Source organism: Siniperca chuatsi, linkage group LG10 (genome assembly GCF_020085105.1).
Source record: "Siniperca chuatsi isolate FFG_IHB_CAS linkage group LG10, ASM2008510v1, whole genome shotgun sequence".
Taxonomy (NCBI): Eukaryota; Metazoa; Chordata; class Actinopteri; order Centrarchiformes; family Sinipercidae; genus Siniperca; species Siniperca chuatsi.
Window position 1 is genome coordinate 27,352,670 of NC_058051.1, and position 17,597 is coordinate 27,370,266.

General features: G+C 38.8%; 2 protein-coding genes across 6 annotated transcripts; one reads left to right on the forward strand and one right to left on the reverse strand.

Moving 5' to 3' along the window:
- Positions 1-45: 45 nt before the first annotated feature.
- pfkfb1 (6-phosphofructo-2-kinase/fructose-2,6-biphosphatase 1) lies at positions 46-9,937 on the reverse strand. 5 transcript variants are annotated; one of them, XM_044210013.1, is made up of 14 exons: positions 9,720-9,937; positions 6,240-6,365; positions 5,985-6,081; positions 5,712-5,778; positions 4,750-4,824; positions 4,136-4,192; positions 3,939-4,060; positions 3,599-3,806; positions 3,281-3,427; positions 2,947-3,051; positions 2,059-2,188; positions 1,865-1,927; positions 1,717-1,781; positions 46-775 (listed from the first exon to the last, which is right to left on the reverse strand). In XM_044210013.1, exons 1-14 carry the CDS (start codon positions 9,769-9,771, stop codon positions 716-718), a joined length of 1,374 nt encoding a protein of 457 aa, XP_044065948.1. In that variant the 5' UTR covers positions 9,772-9,937; the 3' UTR covers positions 46-715. The 5 variants fall into 5 exon arrangements, with proteins under 5 accessions (XP_044065948.1, XP_044065947.1, XP_044065949.1 ...); XM_044210012.1 differs by lacking the exon at positions 9,720-9,937 and adding an exon at positions 7,750-8,109; XM_044210014.1 differs by lacking the exon at positions 9,720-9,937 and adding an exon at positions 7,222-7,663.
- A 2,129-nt stretch (positions 9,938-12,066) lies between these two features.
- LOC122882524 (UDP-glucuronosyltransferase 2B20-like) lies at positions 12,067-17,223 on the forward strand. The gene is made up of 2 exons (XM_044210009.1): positions 12,067-12,266; positions 14,977-17,223. Exon 2 carries the CDS (start codon positions 14,979-14,981, stop codon positions 16,584-16,586), a length of 1,608 nt encoding a protein of 535 aa, XP_044065944.1. The 5' UTR covers positions 12,067-12,266; positions 14,977-14,978; the 3' UTR covers positions 16,587-17,223.
- The last annotated feature ends 374 nt before the right edge of the window (positions 17,224-17,597 follow it).

The window sequence follows — 17,597 nt, forward strand, 5'->3', positions numbered from 1 at the left end:
TGGGAGAGTTAACAACATAACATAGCTACCAAGCAAACACCAATATGTCTCTGACTTGTGAATTTATTTTCTACCCAGTAACAGGTTGCAGGCTTTACTTTATTTACATAATTTCATTCAAACCCACCTGAAGTTTGGCATCTTATCTATATCACAAACATTACAGTCAGGTGCCCAAATCTACAACACAATGTTTTGTTTGTTTGGGTGCTGTCCACGGTGCTGATTCCTACCTCTATAATTAATTATCAACATCACATTATGTTATCTGTACAACAGTTACATGTGCACGTAGGCCCAAGTTACAAATGACAACCTCCCTGCATCTTTTTACATGTCTTCCTCTCAGCCTCAATACACAGTGCATTATTTCTTTTCTCTAAATCATTTGTAAACAATGTGACACTTTCAAAATGTTGAGAAAAGCAAACTCTAGTCAGATAAGACACAAGAACATTTCACTGACATGTTGAAAACAGAATCTCCTGTACCAGCAACACCTTTTCAGTCACTGCAGGGGGAGTCCATGTGCTTCTGTAGTGGTGTTTCATGTAATGTACAGTATAGGCTGGCTAACATACTCCTACCATCTTGTCTTCTCCTGCCCCAAAGGCCCCTGTCTTCACACAACCTTAACTGGAGTACATCTCTAATATTTAGTGATGCTAAACATCCAGTTTCACATGATTGTAGTCCGTTTCTCACAGAACAGCATTTATATGTGGTCAGGAACAGTCAGCAGAGCATCCTCTGGGTTTCTGTTGATGTCGACATTCTGCAACGACAGCAACACAAATACTGAGAGTCCATTTAAAGCAAGAATATCTGCGTGTCCCAAATAATACTACATACTTATTCTAAGCAGGTTTTTAGTATATACTGTGTACACTCAAACCAGACACCATGATATACAAAATAAAGTCAGTTTTTGAGTTCTCCCACAATGCAATGCAGACTGGAAAAAAATTACAATAAATTGTGGGTGGTGGGGAAACATCTCCAGAAAGATCTTGGAAAACAAAAATTAGTAATAAATCTTAAGAAAGACATTTTGCTTTCTATTAAAGTTTAACTTACAGTAATATTCCAAAGTCGCACTTTACTGCTAAAACTGTGTATTATGACAATTAGTATGTAGTACATACTATACAGTATTGGTATGTACCATGGATTTGGGACACATATGTAACTTTTGCTGAACAGCAGCCACTGTGGCCACATGTGGCAATTACAGGCTAATAGGATATTGAATTTCCCTGCATTAACTTCTTCTTCATGGTAACCTGTGACATGTTAAAATGTAAGAATAGCACAAATACACAAAGTAAGCAAACTTACTCACTGATGCTGATGTTACACAGCATCTGCTTTAAAGTTTGCTAACTTTAGCTGACACTAGCCACCATTAGCTGCTGGTCATACCAGACCAAGTGAGGCTGTAGCAGCAAAAGTGTTTGGAATTGGTACTCCTTATTGCTTATGAATTCAATTTTTCATTAGTAAGAGGAAGACTGTGATACTTCTTTTTAATATGAAAAAAAGATCAGTTCAGCCATATAGTTGCTCATTCCTCACCACTATACATATTAGTTTCATCAATAAATGCACATAACAAAACATTACTGCCTGCCATCAGACGTATGTAATGTACCACAGAACCAATAGTTGGCAAAGCTAAGTATCTATTATGACAAATGTGTGCTTGTGGAAACTTACCACTGGCCTCTCTCTGTGTGTGTTGACTGCTTCGATATTGAGGAAAAATGGCTCAACTTTACACCCTGTAATTGAGGAGGAAGCCAGACTGTCAGGGAAAGATTTCCAGAGATTGGATATGTCATACACTCAAGCACTTTCCACCTACCATAGGCGATTGGTGTGAGTTTGAGCACAGTGTGAAGGGGGCATCTTAGATAAGGCAGCTCATCTTCAGAGGGAGGAAAATAAGGTTATTAAGAGTGTTTGTGGTATTGAAACAACATCACATACTATTGTGTCAATGTATTACAAGTAGAGAAGAAGCCAGTCTGTGCAGCGGTTGAGCCTGGATCTCCGTACCTGCAGGTTTGTCTAAAAAGTAGGCCAGCAGGCAGCGCATCACAGCTTGGTGACAGACTACCAGAACGTTTTCCTGCCTTTCCAGCTCCATGATCACCGGCTCTAGACGATGGACAAGGTCCTCATAGGACTGGACAAGAGACAAAATACTTCAGAGTTCATCAATTACTTAACCAGACTCATTTTATCTTACCTTACCTCTGTCCATTTGACAAGGGCATGTATACTGTGCAACGCTATCAAGTGACCCAACCTGACTTTTTTCAGATTTTCTTAAAATGAATATGTCTGGAAGGATATATTCGGGTGGGGAAAGTGTGCCTTGAGCAAGGCCTTTAAAGGTATGGTTCAACATTGTAGGAAATACACTTATTCGCTTTCTTGGTGAGAGTTAGATGAGAAGATCGATACCACTCTCATAATTATCTGTTAAACATGAAGCTACAGCCAAAAGACGGTCAGCATAGCTTTGAATAAAGACTGGAAACGGGGAAACAGCCTCTGTCCAAAAGTAACAAAAAATCCACTTCTAAAGCTAAACACATTATATCTCATTGTTTGTTTAATATGAGTGTTGTCATCACTGTGAGCTTGCCAGCCAAGTAATAGTCCCGCATATAAGTCTCCTGGCTGAAGCTTCATATTTAACAGACAAATATCAGAATGGTATCAATATTCTCATCTAACTCTCAGCAAGAAAGCAAATAGCATGTTTCCCAAAATCATGAACTATTCTTTTAACCCTCACATTGCTCCAGCTCACTGGCCAACAGATCAGACTGCGGTTGGGCAGCTTCCAGGTGTGAATGTGTGTGTGATACTTCAACAGTTAAATAAAAGGTAAAAAACAAAAAAAGAAAGCCACAGTATATTCAGGGGAGCGCTTACCTCACCCTTGGGGTAACGATAACGATACTTGTCCTGGTCTCTCAGTGCAAACTCTTCTGGGAAATTCTCCTGAATCTCCTCGTAGCTTAGCTCCTCACATACACCCTTAGTGAGAAAAAGTAACATTAACATCACTATAAAAAGAACAGGTGATCATCAGCCTAAATCATTTGGAGTGTGAATACTCTTTGTATTATAACCCTCAAAATACACAACGTCTACTGCATTCAACTGATATTTGAAAACATCATCTAGAAATATAAAATTAGCTTTATATGCGTCTTCATCTGAGGGATTATATTTTAAGATGTAGAGATGTACTTTATAAACTCACAGCGTCTATCTCATTGAGGGCTTTCCACTGTTCATACTGGACTCCCAGAGCTTCTGCAGTCTGGATGGTCCTCTTCATGTGGCTTGTCCACACCTTCAGGTCACTGATATTCTGACCTTTGATGAAGGCCGCCAAGGCATTGGCATACTGGAAACAACGAGTCCAATTTGTAAATTTCAAAAACAGTTTTGAATTCATTTATGACTGCTTCAAAATATGATACCCGTGTTTTTAATTATAATATATACAGTTTGCATAAAACTGTATATATTATATATAATTGGATAAAACTCTATCTGTATAGTCTAATCTACTCACCTTCTGTCCTCTAGGGGAGAGGCCTGAATCTCCACCAATGCAACCTAATAGGTTGAGTTCGCTCTCTCCGTGGCGGCTCAGGTAGATGGATCTCGGTGTGACATGGATGTTCATCAGGTAGTAGACTATCCTGCTTTGAATGTGGTCCTGGACCCGGTTCACAAGGTATCTACTGCCGACATCGAAGATCTTGATGTAGGAAAGCTTCCTGTTCAAAGTCAGCATTGGGGAAAACAAACTATAAAATTAATTTGTCAGAAATTTGTTTTGTGCGACTATGCTGTCCACTATCCACTTCCCTTCATAATCTCACACAAAGAAAAGCATCATAGGTCAGTACCTGTCCATCTCATCGTCTATAGGCATGTAGCTGGCCTTGTAACACTCAATGCGCTGGATGAAGTCTTCCTTGGCCTCATTTATGTCACGACCCGCGTAATCTGGACTCCCAAATTTTACTTGCTGGAAAAGAAAGAGAACATTACATCTAAACCTCTGCAAACATTTACGTAAAAAAACAACACATCATTGACTGACCTTAATATTCTCTGCAATGATTCCTGGGTCATCACAAATTGATTCCACAAAGAACACCTGCGTACAAGAAGTCATTAAAAAGTTTGATTTATTAAATGGTTGTGAAATATATCCTTTATTTTCCTCTTGTGACCATGTGTTTGTGTTTTTAATCTTAACCTTAAAGCAGTAGTTTGGGAAATACGCTTTTTCGCTTTCTTTCTTTATCTCATGTCTGTCTGTTAAACATGAAGCTAGCCAGGAGATGGTTAGCTTATCATAGCATAAAGGAAGCAGGGCAAAACAGCTAGCCTGGCTCTATCCAAAGGTAACAAAACTTGGAGTCGTGTTATCACTCTGAGGTTGCCACTGTCACTTTTTTGTACAGATTAAACAAACAAGATATAAAATGTTAATTAGTGAGCTTTAGGGGTGCTGGTAGGTGGTATTTTGTTACCTTTGGACAGAGCCATGCTATCCGTTTCCCCCCTGCTTCCAGTCTTTATGCTAAGCTAAGCTAACCGCCTGCTGGCTCTAGCTTCAAATTTAATTGACAGACATGAAAGTGATATCAAACTTCTCATCTAGTAAGCAAATAATTTCCGAAAATGTCCAACTTCCACATATGTACTCACTTTGTAGCCCCTCTCCTTCGCAAAACTAATAATGACTGCCCTCCTCTCCCTGGTGGTGTTGGTAGCATCAAATACCTGGATGGGACAGGACTCTGTTATCAGAACATCCTTATTATATTGGCAAATAAAGTACATTTACACTATTAATAATGATTGTTAATAATCAAGAATCTGAATTATAAGAACATATTATGTTGTTACACACTTGCTATATATATTTTAGATTAAAATACAGAGATAAATAACATGGCATTAACATGTTACTTTTTAAAATGTATATGTTATATACTACATTTTACAACAAATAAAGAGAAAAGGACAACAGAGACTCAAAACCATAATGTTACAATTTCTTGTCTCACTTGCTAATTATCTTCTCTGCACATTTATAATGATGCAAACAACTGTTTTCAATCATGTATGCCCCCAGTTCATGGGCTGCACAAAGGCCCCAAGTTTCATTTTTTAATAAAAAGGGATTTTTTTTGTTTTCTTTTATGCCTTTTTAACAATGTTGCAGTTACATGGGATACTCCAGGAATTTAGTATAGTTAAGGGATTTGTGAGATACAGAATTAAAATGAAATCTGAATCCAGAATAGCTCCTAAACACCGGATCCTACAATTCCTTAAATGCAACCTGATAGTACCTTTTATTTGACCTTGCCTGCCTAGTAAATGCCCACATATTTTAAACCTTCCTCCCACAGTTTGTAATACAGACTTTCTGTTTTAAATTAGTTGTCTCCAAGTCCAAACTGTGATAGCCCTGATGACATTACTTTGACTTAGCTGAGCTAAGCTGATCTTTATGTGTAAAATCGATGGAGTGCCCCTTTAATCTCAGTGAGACCTGACTGAGAAAGTGATAAGTAAAACACACACACACACAACAAAATCAATAATTAATCAGTGTGTTTTATTGTGATTAGAGGGACAGTTTCAGTTGTCCTCTTACTCACGGCTACTTGTCCCTGTTCCTTTGTGAAGTAGGCAGCTACGTCTTTGAGGGCGGCTGCTGCACAGGCCCTGAGAGAGAAATTACACTCGTATAGGCAAAGGAGCAAAAACTGCAAAATATGAGTGAATGATGAATGTGGCATGAAAATGACAAATCAGAACACATAAAACTCAAATGACTATTACAACTTTTAGCATTAGGTGACTAATTTCAAATATTTTGTGTAATATTCTAACTGTTGTGACACTGTTTTGACATTTATGATCCTTCTTACTTGCGGACTTTCATGGCCTCCTCATTATCAGGCTTAAAGAACTCAAAGTTCTTATAGATCTTGACAGCCTCCCTGCGGTACTGGCCCACGTTAAACACTGGTTGGATTAGGGAAACAAAGATTAAAAAAATATTGGGCAAGAAACTAATGGCATTCAATGTATGATGAACTCATTTTGTAGTAAACATTGAAACATTCAATTCTCTTTGTCTCTTTCATACATTTATATGATCAGGATTCATTTTGAAAACTGACTTTTTGTAGGCACGCCGATCCAGTTCAGGTAGCGAGTGAGCTTCTTGGAGATGTACGTCTTCCCTCTTGCTGGCAATCCCACCATCACAATCATTGTAGGAGAGTTACAGAACTGAGGCACCGAGGCTGAAATGAAGACAAACACACAACAACATAAAGCAATAGTTACTGAATGCTGCTGATGTTGAAATGTACCCGTTTTTGTTGCAAATGTGACACATCACTCAGCAGAAGAGCATTAGCGTCCTGTCCAAATGGTTAAATGCAATCCAGAGTCACGCACATCTCTCTGACGCTCTGTGATGCAGGACATGTGTTGTGTGTGTGTGTCGCTGCCAAGGTAATCTTCATTAAGAGAGAGAATAAGAGCACTAAGGTGCAGCTCAAATGTCTGCAAACTGTAGTGTAGTGAGTCACACAGCTTATCTGCCTGTCTTTGGCAGCATGTCTTGACACAGAAAACTGTCCAACCAACCACAACAACAAAAAAAAATCATATATACAGACACATAAAGAAATTAAAATAATGAAATAATCATTTGAAAATAGTCAAATATACCCTTAAAGAAGTGAAGAACAACTTTTACTAACCAGATGCTTCTCCTCCTCAGGTAGACACATCTCAGAAACAAGCAGAGCAGCACAGTGTACTGCGCCATATGGCAAGAACAAGAACAAAGCACTTCTAATCTCCAATGTCAGTCTCTTCCCTGCAGATGGTTACAAATCAGCTCAGCTATACACATCAATCTTCCCAATATAACACCATTATTTTTTACTGGACAAATCTAAGGCTTTGGTTCAAACTGTGTCAATACTCGGAATATTATTTAATGAAGCTACAGTGAAGAAAAGAAAAGTGAGGCTCCACTGTATAAATAAATATTCTGATTCTTTTGAGATGAATCTACATTTCCTGCTCATACATTTCCACACAAACCTGATATTTTCTGAACAACATTTCAAAGCGTGTGTTTCTTACCCAGTCATGACCCAGTTGTTGCATGCTTGTCTGTCTCTGGGGTCAAAAAATGGCAGTAATTTATAAGGCACACTGCAGGATTGCTTGCCAGTTAGCTGTACCCCCCTAAAGTACCCGGATGGCCTGTGTGTGTCTATACAGGGACAGGGAGAGTGTCAGCCTCCAGGCTGTTCGATTATGAATGGACTATGCTGCCTCAGCAAAATGCTCAAAGGACCACGTCAGACACTAAACAGAGAGCCAACTGAGACCTGGCTTGGTCCAGCCTGGCTGTCATCCCATGGCTGACTCCTCTGTCTCTCAGCCTGCCTACCTGCATCCCCCGACTGAGCTGAGGATTCAGCACAGGCAGTATGAAACACACATATGACTGATGAAAGTGTTACAGCAAACACTAGCTTCATCTGCTGAAACAAGAACTTAAAACAAGAGTTAAAGTAGAGGCAGAACAAACAGCAGCAAGACAGAATAGGTAACGTATCCTAATCTTCTTCTATTCAAGCTGAGCCGGGTTTTCACTGCACTTACATCCTCTCCTGCGGTTCAAGTTGCAGCCCATCCATGGCACCCAGATCTTGAGCAAAGGAGTCTGTGTGAGTGTTTTCTGCTCTGACGTGTTAATGGTGAGAGCCATGAGGCCTGAGTGGCCGGTGGAGGAGTGAGCGTGAGTGACAGAAGCGCACAGCTCTGTGATCTGTGTGTATGTGTGTGCTTCACTGAACACTACCTACTGCAGGTCAGCTGACTGTTGCTAAGGAGAAGTACTTGGTAGGCAGGAGGGGGAGGACCTGAGGCCACGCTGCCTGTCTGCCTCTCCTTCTGTTTCATGATTCAAAAGGCCTGAGGGGAGCTGCCAAAATCTCTGTGATGTCAGACAGCAGAGAAGCATCCAATTCCACCATTCTTTACATGTGTTGTGGTGACACAGCTGCTTTCTCAGTCAGAGAAAGAGAAACAGAGTCATGTGAGACAAGTATAACAAAGATGGGAACCTCTAATGAATTCAGATGAGCACAGTTGGTTTGCAGCAGTACAAGCTGTTTGTTGATCAAACTATGCAGTCTAGCGTGGGGTTCTCCTTTCTTACCACTAGAGGGCAGTTTTAACCTTAACCTTAAATCTATGATACTCTAGAAAGTGACAATTACATGCATTGTTAAGGTTTATCAACTTGTCACTGCACTAATAAAAGTAACATGCCATTTCCCAGACTACCATATTGAAATGTTGTGTGCATGTGGAAACTGGGCTTCTCTGAATTTAGCTAATGAGCTAACTCACCTCAGTAAAGCTGCCATTCATAAAAGTAGGTAGTAGTGCAATGAGGCTGTTTATGTGAAATAACACCCAGACCACCTGCTCCTCTGTGGGTGGAACAATGAAATGAAATGAAATTAATTGTTAAATCTACCGTGGATGAATTTTAGTGAAATTAACTTCATAGATGTATTTATTCAATTACACAATATGATGAGGCGTGGAAGAAATATTCAGATCCTTTACTTCAGTAAAAGTGACAATACCACAATATAAATATACTTAATTGCAAGTAAAATTATTGCATTCAAAAGCTGAATGGGGTAAAAGTACAGAAGTATTAGCAGCAAATGCACAATAGTCTAAGTACTCATTCTGCACATTAGTTCCTTTTAGTCTGTAGGTAACAAAATCTGCCTACCAGCACCTCTAAAGCTGACTAAATATTACTATTATAAATTATTTTTATCTTGTTAACTGAGCTGAACTTCAAACAGGGAACATCATTTACCCGGTTGAACACTGGCCAAAACCGGGTAACAGGCAGTTACTTTTAGCAGCATGCTCTTCTACTGGCTGTTTGTACTGACAGTCTAGCACGTCCTCCCAAACAACAGTTGGGTCTCTTCCTCTTACTACTTCTCCCACTATCTCCCTTCTCTCACGTACATACTGTTCATACACACACATAATGGCATTTTCAGGGAATATGAAATAATACACAGGCCCTCAGAGGTGACGTCTTTCTCATCTTTCTCTGGTGATCAGCTTGCAGAATCAAGTCTTAATATGTATGTACTTGTTTGAGGCAGGTTGCAGGACCTGGTTAGGATACCTGGCTCTTTTACTGTCTTATAAAGTCACTCCACATCGTCATCACTCATGCATGTAAGTGTTTCTTGCAAAACATTTATTACTTGTAAATAAAGCAAGTGAGAGGAATATAGAAAAGCAACAATTAAGTCCATTAAATAGCAGACAGATCAGGCAATTCTTTTAACTTCCTGTTTATTTCTGCTTCCTGTTAATTATTTATACTTACTACTACTACTTGTGCAGTTGCTTCACTTAACAAGGAAGTTCCTTCAGTTTACTCTATCATATCATAGTGTTGCACTCAGTCAGTATCAACATATCTATGGCCTGTATGTGTCACATATTAGTAGAAAACTTGCTGCAAGGTTTCTTCTATGTATTGTTTTGGCATGCTCTCTGCAGAGGCAGTTCATCTGAGATCTCACCTGCTCCGTCACACCTGCGGGGCCTCATATGTTCCAGCTGGGGAAGCTCCATTCTGTTGCTACACTCCAATGAAGCAACGAGTAGAGCAGCTAAAGACCATCCACCAAATCGACACACTGGATTATGTGGCCAGTGGCAACAGAATTTATACTCTTTTTAAAGAAACTAAACCCCTCTGCCAAAGTATTCTCAACCAACCCCCACCCCCACCCCTCCAAGGCCTCTCTTTTCAGGACACATGGACATATGATAGCAGCAGACTGGGCTTGTCCTTTTATGTTTGCCAGGTCCAGAGTTCACAACGTACACACATGCAGAGGGAAAAGCAGCACTCAGAGGGCGCGTTGGAACAAGTGCCAAGATCACTAAGGAGGTGATTGTTGTTGCACAGGGAGACATGGTGACATTTCTGCTTACAGACCAAAATCACTCATCGTGCATGTCCGGTTTAATGAACAGCAGTGAGGGCATTGATGTCAGCTGTGCGGTGTCACTGAAGCATGTAAAACACTCTTCAACAAATGGGGAGAGTGTGATTTGACATCTAAACCCCAAGGTTCAGACATGCCTTGGAAATGATGCACTGCCGTATTTTTTCTTTTTAGTAAAGTAATAATAATAATAATAATGGCAAGAGTTACGTAAGATCAGGCATGACATTTCAGGCATGACATTTCTGCTGCCTTCAGCTGTGATCTATTGGGGTAGCAAACCGTGGAGGGTTTTAAGGGCAGAAACTAAATATATAAATACATAAATAAATATATAATTAAATGCTTAATTCCTTTATTAATTTAGCTGCAGCAAGTTACACTATGGATAAATGGAAGTATATATACATAAATAACTAACATAAAATTGTAAATATTATTAATGTATATATAAATAAATAAATAAATAAATGAATTAATTAATTAATTGAACATTTATATATTTAATGTTTGTGATTAATTAATTTATGGCGACAATTAAGCATTAATTACACTATTAATTATTTATTTAAATTATTATTTAGTATTTATTTATTTATTTAAGCATTTTATTATACAATTATATACTTAAGCATTAAAATATAAAATTATGTATTTGTTCATTTATTTAAGCATTTTATTATATAATTATATATTTATTCAGCATTAAATTATATACAGCAATGATATATTTATTCATTTATTTAGGCATTTAATTTTATAATTATTTATGTATTTAATAGATTTCGTTTCGACCCTTTAAACCCTCCATAAAAACACCTTCAAGAGACATTATTGATGTGAGGCCTGCTCAAATATATCTACTTGAATCCATAAACGTGCTAGTTTGGCAGAGCTATTGACTTGACTTGAACGCAACCCAGGCATCGGAAAAAAGAGTGCTCCGCCGATTTAGCATTTCATTCCTATAACATTGTTGGACTCATAATTAACGCAGCAGAACCAGATATCGTCATTTTTATTCCATGCATTCTTCTTCCTTGTAAAACCTGGCGCCTACATTACCTACAATGCAACTCGACTGCCGAGATGTTATGCTAGTAGCGGCTAATGTAGCCTCAATCAGGGATGCGGAGCGGGCTACAGAGGTCTGGTAAGCTCACTTCATTCTAACTCCGCACCCCCAGCTTTAGTTTTTGTTTTTCAATTTCAAACTTGTAGTCTTCAACCCCAACCAACACTGACTCAAGTGACATCACTCGAGGCAATTTATCAGACTTTGCGCAGCTCCATCTGGAGCTACAAAAGCCCAGAAATGGACTCGAGGCTCTAAACACTTCTGCTTTTCTTTTCTGTGCAGACAGGGCGCACAGGCGAAATAGAGTTAACGACTCTCAATTCATCACATGATGGACAGTGAACGGATGAATTTTAAAAAATGCGGTGGAAGTATAAATGGACCGTGCACAAAAAGAATCACACGCACTCTTTTACACAAATTTAACAATAATGACCCATACATTTGAAGATCATGTGGTTCAGAGCAGAGAGGTGCAAACCTTCTGAGTTAAAATAACACAGATCCTGTCTAAAATAGTCTCTTCCTCTGTTCCAGTTGCCTTTGTTACTTGGGACTCTCAGGCTGATTTGAAACTATCAAGATTGAAGATAAACGTAGTTACCCCCTTTGTATCCTGCAGGCAAAATATTGTATTTCCACTAAATTAGGAAAAAATAAACTGAATACATAGATTAATAACATAACTGTTGCAATTTGGTGTGCAGTGGTAGAGAGCAGAGACTACAACAGTAGTTGGGTTTGAATGCATTAGACCTGTTAATATTTCTGTGACATTTTGCATTCTGGGTGTTTTTCAAATGATATCCAGATGGTGTTTGGGTGGAGAAGCAAAACAGCAGAAAACAGGAAAATAATCTACAAGGAGGGTTCAGAGGGGACTTCTAGCTTACATTTGCTTGGACAAACAAGTAGCAGAATGGACTAGTTCAGACAGGGACATGTAGAGTTATACATTCACTTGCATATTAACTGTTGCATGATAACCTCAAACACTGGATTCTTTTTGGTCTAAGAGAGAAGCCACAGAATCTGAGGTGAGGAGCTATTTTACAAACAAACTGTGTGTTGCTGCTTGTGTGCTCTATTTTTAACTTTTTAAGGACAATGTGGTTTTACACCAGTTAGTTAGTTAGTCTCATTACATGCAGAACAGCCTGTTGTTTCATTATACAAGTCTTATATATACTGCATATTTACTGTAACAAACTACTGCTGCCAATAAAAAACTCACTTGTGTATAAAGACTATTTAAAACTACAAAATTGAGTTCATTTTCAAAGCTTTCATCAAGATTTACTTTTATTGTCAATGTACACATGGCAATTGAGATGTATCTTTTCTCATTTCCCTCCTAGTTACACATACAGTAAATCCCCTACACATGCATTTCATCACAGATAGTCATGCCTCTTACACCACAGCTCAGTCAGGTAGTACATCAAAAGGTTTTGTTCTAGATGCTGTGTGCTGCATTTTCCAATGTGTGTGGCTGTGCCCTAAATCACAGTTTAAGATCTGGTGGTGTTTGTCACGTAGACACGTAGACGAAACGTCCAGACCAGATGAACAATAGATTTGTTTCTGAACACTGCAATGATTGTTACATCTGTTTGCTTTAATCTTTGTCTAATAATTTTAATATTTTACATTTAATAAACTGATGTGCACACTGTAAAGATTTTACAACAAGACTTCATGCTTAGACAGTGCAGCACTGATGCATGACTCTTTCATGTATCGAGTGCACAAGGACTTTGACTTGGTTAATTGGTGCTGAACATTACTTAACAGTTCCAGGAAGAAGAAAAAAACAGATTGAGACACTGGACAAAGAACAAAATGTAGCAGATTTAGAAAAGATAAGGCATACTGTGTGGCAGACCAAACATAAACACACCACACACAGATTTGTTGTAAAGTAAAAAAATGTTGAAGATGTAGAGTAATTAGAAAAATTTGGGGAAAAGTGTTGGGCGAGGATCAACTTGTGAATGCCATGAGGCATTGGCAAAAAAATATGACACATGGGCCTCGTCAGGCATTTGAACAAGAACACGAACACACACAGATTTTTTTTAAGTCACCCCTGTCAGGTTTAAGAGAGACACATACTAGTTCACATTTGACAAATGTTTATTCTGAGTCAAAGAGCACAAATATTGTCATTCGTATTAAAAAGGGAAGCAAGAAAAAATAAGAATTTGACAAAAAAACAATTCTGAACATTTCTTTATAAAGCTGTTTTAATGACATTCATTTTACAGCACGTTACCTTTATTGAAGGTCCACTAGTCAATTATTTTATATTAATAATGAATCAAATTACCACCTGTAATGTGTGAAAGAGGTCACTTGCAATAACAAGCCCAAAGAAAAATATCACCCAACTCTGGAGCTCTACAAGGCTTTTTATCCTCTTCAACTGATTCATTTAGTTTTTACAACCAGCACATATACTGAATTGTTTCCAGCAGCAGCATGCAGCTGTTTTAAGTATAGAGGCTCTGATAAATCCACTGTAATGCAAACATGTTAGAAAACAGTTGCCTATTTACACATCCAGCAGATATGGAGCAACATTAGCATTCATTCGGAGTTCTACATTCACTCTCCTTTAATCTCTGGTCTGATCTCCACCAACTCCTGAGGAAAATATTTGGCTCTTTAGCTGATGAATGCTTCTCTATATTCACCAGTTAGTCACTAACTTTGTCTGTCTGCTGTAAACGAGGTTGATGAGAACGGTGAGAGTGAACCAAAACAATAAAGACACTAAAATGCTCTGCAGAGTTGGCGTTAATTCTGTGTGGGTTTGTCACTATAAGCGACCTCTTTAACATTACATGTAGTAATTTGATCCGTTTAGTTTAGACCCGTAACTGAGCCGGCATCTGCAAGAGTTAGCTGTATGCTACAGGTAAGTTCCCTTTTCTTAAGACAAGAAACAACAAATCGACATTACACAGATTAAACATCACACGTAGAACTCCAGTAAGAAATGGCAGCTAGTAGCAGTGTTAACAAACCCAGACTACACAAAGTTAGTTCTTGCAGGTAGTGAGAAATGACCTGTGTGTCAACCAAACCATCAAGGGCAGCATGGATTAAAAGCACAGCCACCATGCATCTCTCACAAGTAATGTAAGCATTACAGAAAAGCAACATTAGCATATAAGAAATTCCTGTTGTTTGCCTGCACAAGTTAAGAGCACAAAAGCTCTGTCATTCTCGATGCTATATAAGTAACATCAGCATGTATAAAAATTACTACTAACTATCTACCACCTTATTAAGTTATTCTGTTTTGCTAGATGCTAATAACTACTTGCACTCTGAGCTGAAAGAGAGGTTTCTTTTTGGGAGATTCACCCATTCCATTACTTTAATGATTTGTGCAGTTTATTAAACAAAAATAACTCCTGTCGATCTCGTCATCTCTTCAGCTTCAGCATATTCTGGTTCGTTTTCTACGGGGTGCACACACATCTCATAATAACATTGCTCAGAAACCCATCCATAAAAATGTTAGTGCAGCTTTTTAACAGAGTGTATATTATATTAACATTTGTCAGGTTGCCAGAAACAACTCCAAATGAATGCTGATGTTACTCCATGTCTGCAGGAAGTGTAAATGGGCAATTGTTTGCTATGATATATGGGACATAATGTGTGGAGTTTTTCTACAGCTTGAGCACTGTATGATCTGCAAATATTTGTTCAGTAAGTTCTGTGTCTTCTCTACAGTGATGGGTTCATATCCATTCCTGGCGTTCGTCCTGCTGTTTTCAGCTACTCTGTCCTCCAGTTGTGATGGTGGAAAAGTACTGGTTTACCCTATAGATGGGAGCCACTGGCTTAACATGAAAATCCTGGTGGAGCTGCTTTATTCTCAGGGCCATCAAATCACAGTACTACGTTCCTCCACCAGCTGGTACGTTTCTGAATTCTCACCCCATTACACCTCCATCACCATTCCCCAGGAACAGTCCCAAAACATAGAGAGCCAAGCCTTCATGACTTCTTTCTTGAAGAGGTCAATAGAGATCCGTCGGAGAAAAGGCTCACTATGGGCGTTTCTGGACTTTTATAGGAACATTTTCAACATGATAGAGGAGAACCAGCAAGTTGTGGCAAAACTGGTTATCAGCATCTTTGAGAATAAAACACTTATTAGGGAGCTGAAGGAAACTGTATATGATCTTTTTCTGACCGACCCTGCATTTCCAGGTGGAGTGCTGTTGGCACACTATCTCCAGCTTCCCTTGGTTTTCAATGTGCGCTGGATTTTCAGTGGGGAGGCCCACTTCGCCATCGCTCCTTCTCCTCTGTCCTATGTCCCCGAATTGTTCTCCCTTCACTCTGACAAGATGGACTTTTTTGAAAGAATCGATAATATAATCCGTCATAGCATATTGGTTTACATGTACCACTATGTCTCAAATCCGCCGTACCAGGCTGTGTGCGATCACTATTTTGGACCTGATGTCAACGTCATGTCTCTCATTCAGGGAGCTGATCTCTGGCTAATGAGGGCTGACTTTACATTTGAGTTCCCTCGTCCCACCATGCCCAACGTCGTCTACATCGGAGGGTTCCAGGGTAAGCCCTCCAAGCCTCTTCCATCAGATTTAGAGGAATTTGTGCAGGGCCATAGTGAACATGGGGTGGTGGTCATGACTCTGGGGACCCTGCTGGGCGACCTCGGCCCTGAGATATCGGAGATCATTGCCTCAGCATTCGCCAACCTCCCTCAGAAGGTTGTGTGGAGACACATTGGGAAAAGACCCATCACTCTGGGAAACAACACCATGCTGGTTGAATGGCTGCCTCAAAATGATCTACTAGGTCACCTTAAAACCAAGGTTTTTGTCACGCATGGGGGTACTAATGGAATTTACGAGGCCATCTACCATGGTGTCCCACTTCTGGGCATTCCTCTCATCTTTGACCAGTATGACAACATGGTGCGTATGAAGGCCCGGGGGGTGGCTGAGATTGTTGACGTGACAACCTTGGATGTTGAGTCTCTGACAAGTGCTCTGAAGAATATTCTAGATCCGGAAAAGCCATACAAACAGAATATGCTCAAACTGTCACGTCTTCTTCGTGACAAACCAATAAAACCCACAGACAGTGCCATTTTCTGGATGGAGTACGTCATGAGGCACAAGGGCGCAGCACATCTGCGCACTGAGTCATATAAGTTGCCATGGTATGCCTATCACAGTCTAGATGTGATGGCAGTCTTTGTAGCATTTAATTTGCTGATCATCGCATTAGTTTGGGTTTCCTGTAGATGTCTCATTGGACGTTTGATAAGGAAGAAGTCCACATCGAAGTCGAAGAATGAATAGATAACTTCATGATAAACAAGCTGGAGACTGTTGATAAAAGTGAGACTGTTGATAAAAGTGAGATAAAACAGACAGAAATTTACAGTGGTACAGAAACCATGGCATAACAACAGGGAACAATATACAGGACTTACATGAATATATTAGTAGGAAAGTGTTGGAAATTCAAATCCTATAATAGCTTTAAAATGTTCAAACTATTAGCACAATTATCTCTGCTGAACTTTCTCTTTGCATTAAATATCCAATTTATTGAGGAATAATTTTGTGATCTTTGCAAATTTCACATATGGTGATTAAAGTGCATCATGAATTAGTTTTACAATGTTTTTTTTTCCTTTCTGGTAATTAATTATCATTAGTTTGTATGTTGCAATGCCTGTGACTACAAAATTCACAAAAAACAGGGTTGGAGACAATTTATTTTTCTTTTATATACATGATTACAAATAAACATAAGCAACAATTACAGAATGATTATATAAAGACAATATAATGGGAGAATATTTCATAAATCTTAATTGGCATTATTCTGAGATATTTACTAAATTATTTTCACAGAATTACTATGAAACATGTTTACTTGTGTTAAGCTTCCTTTGCAGTTAATGACCAGAATAAAGAATAATAACAATTATTACAATTTGGGTCTTTTCTTGGTTTTGACTATCATTCTTGTTAGTAACAGAAACATTCACCAAGTTAATTCCTGGGAATATATGATTGTTTTTTGTCTGACAAGATATTACTTCTTGCCAGGCAGTTTTTATGTTAGAGCATTTCAAGCTTTCTTCCCCTTAATTATCTTATCTTCTTAGAATTACCAGAATTATAAAGCAGTTTGATCAACATTGTCTTAGTACAAAACTGCTTTGTCAAAGTCAGAATTTCTTATTTTAAGCATCTTAAACTTTTCATCGCTTCACATATTAAGAACAGATAATGACCAAATGGAATTCACTGTTTTACTGTTTACTGTCACTGCACCACAACACAGCAATCATGTATTCC

Bases quoted from the DNA above. Each gene is read 5' to 3' on its own strand.
- pfkfb1 (XM_044210012.1), bottom strand. From the start codon at position 7,855: ATGGCTCTCACCATTAACACGTCAGAGCAGAAAACACTCACACAGACT. The intron at 4,193-4,749 runs GTGAGTACATAT...TCTTGTACGCAG, and splicing joins CGAAGGAGAGGGGCTACAAA to GTGTTCTTTGTGGAATCAAT. The intron at 4,061-4,135 runs GTCAGTCAATGA...TTTCTTTTCCAG, and splicing joins TCATTGCAGAGAATATTAAG to CAAGTAAAATTTGGGAGTCC.
- LOC122882524 (XM_044210009.1), top strand. From the start codon at position 14,979: ATGGGTTCATATCCATTCCTGGCGTTCGTCCTGCTGTTTTCAGCTACT.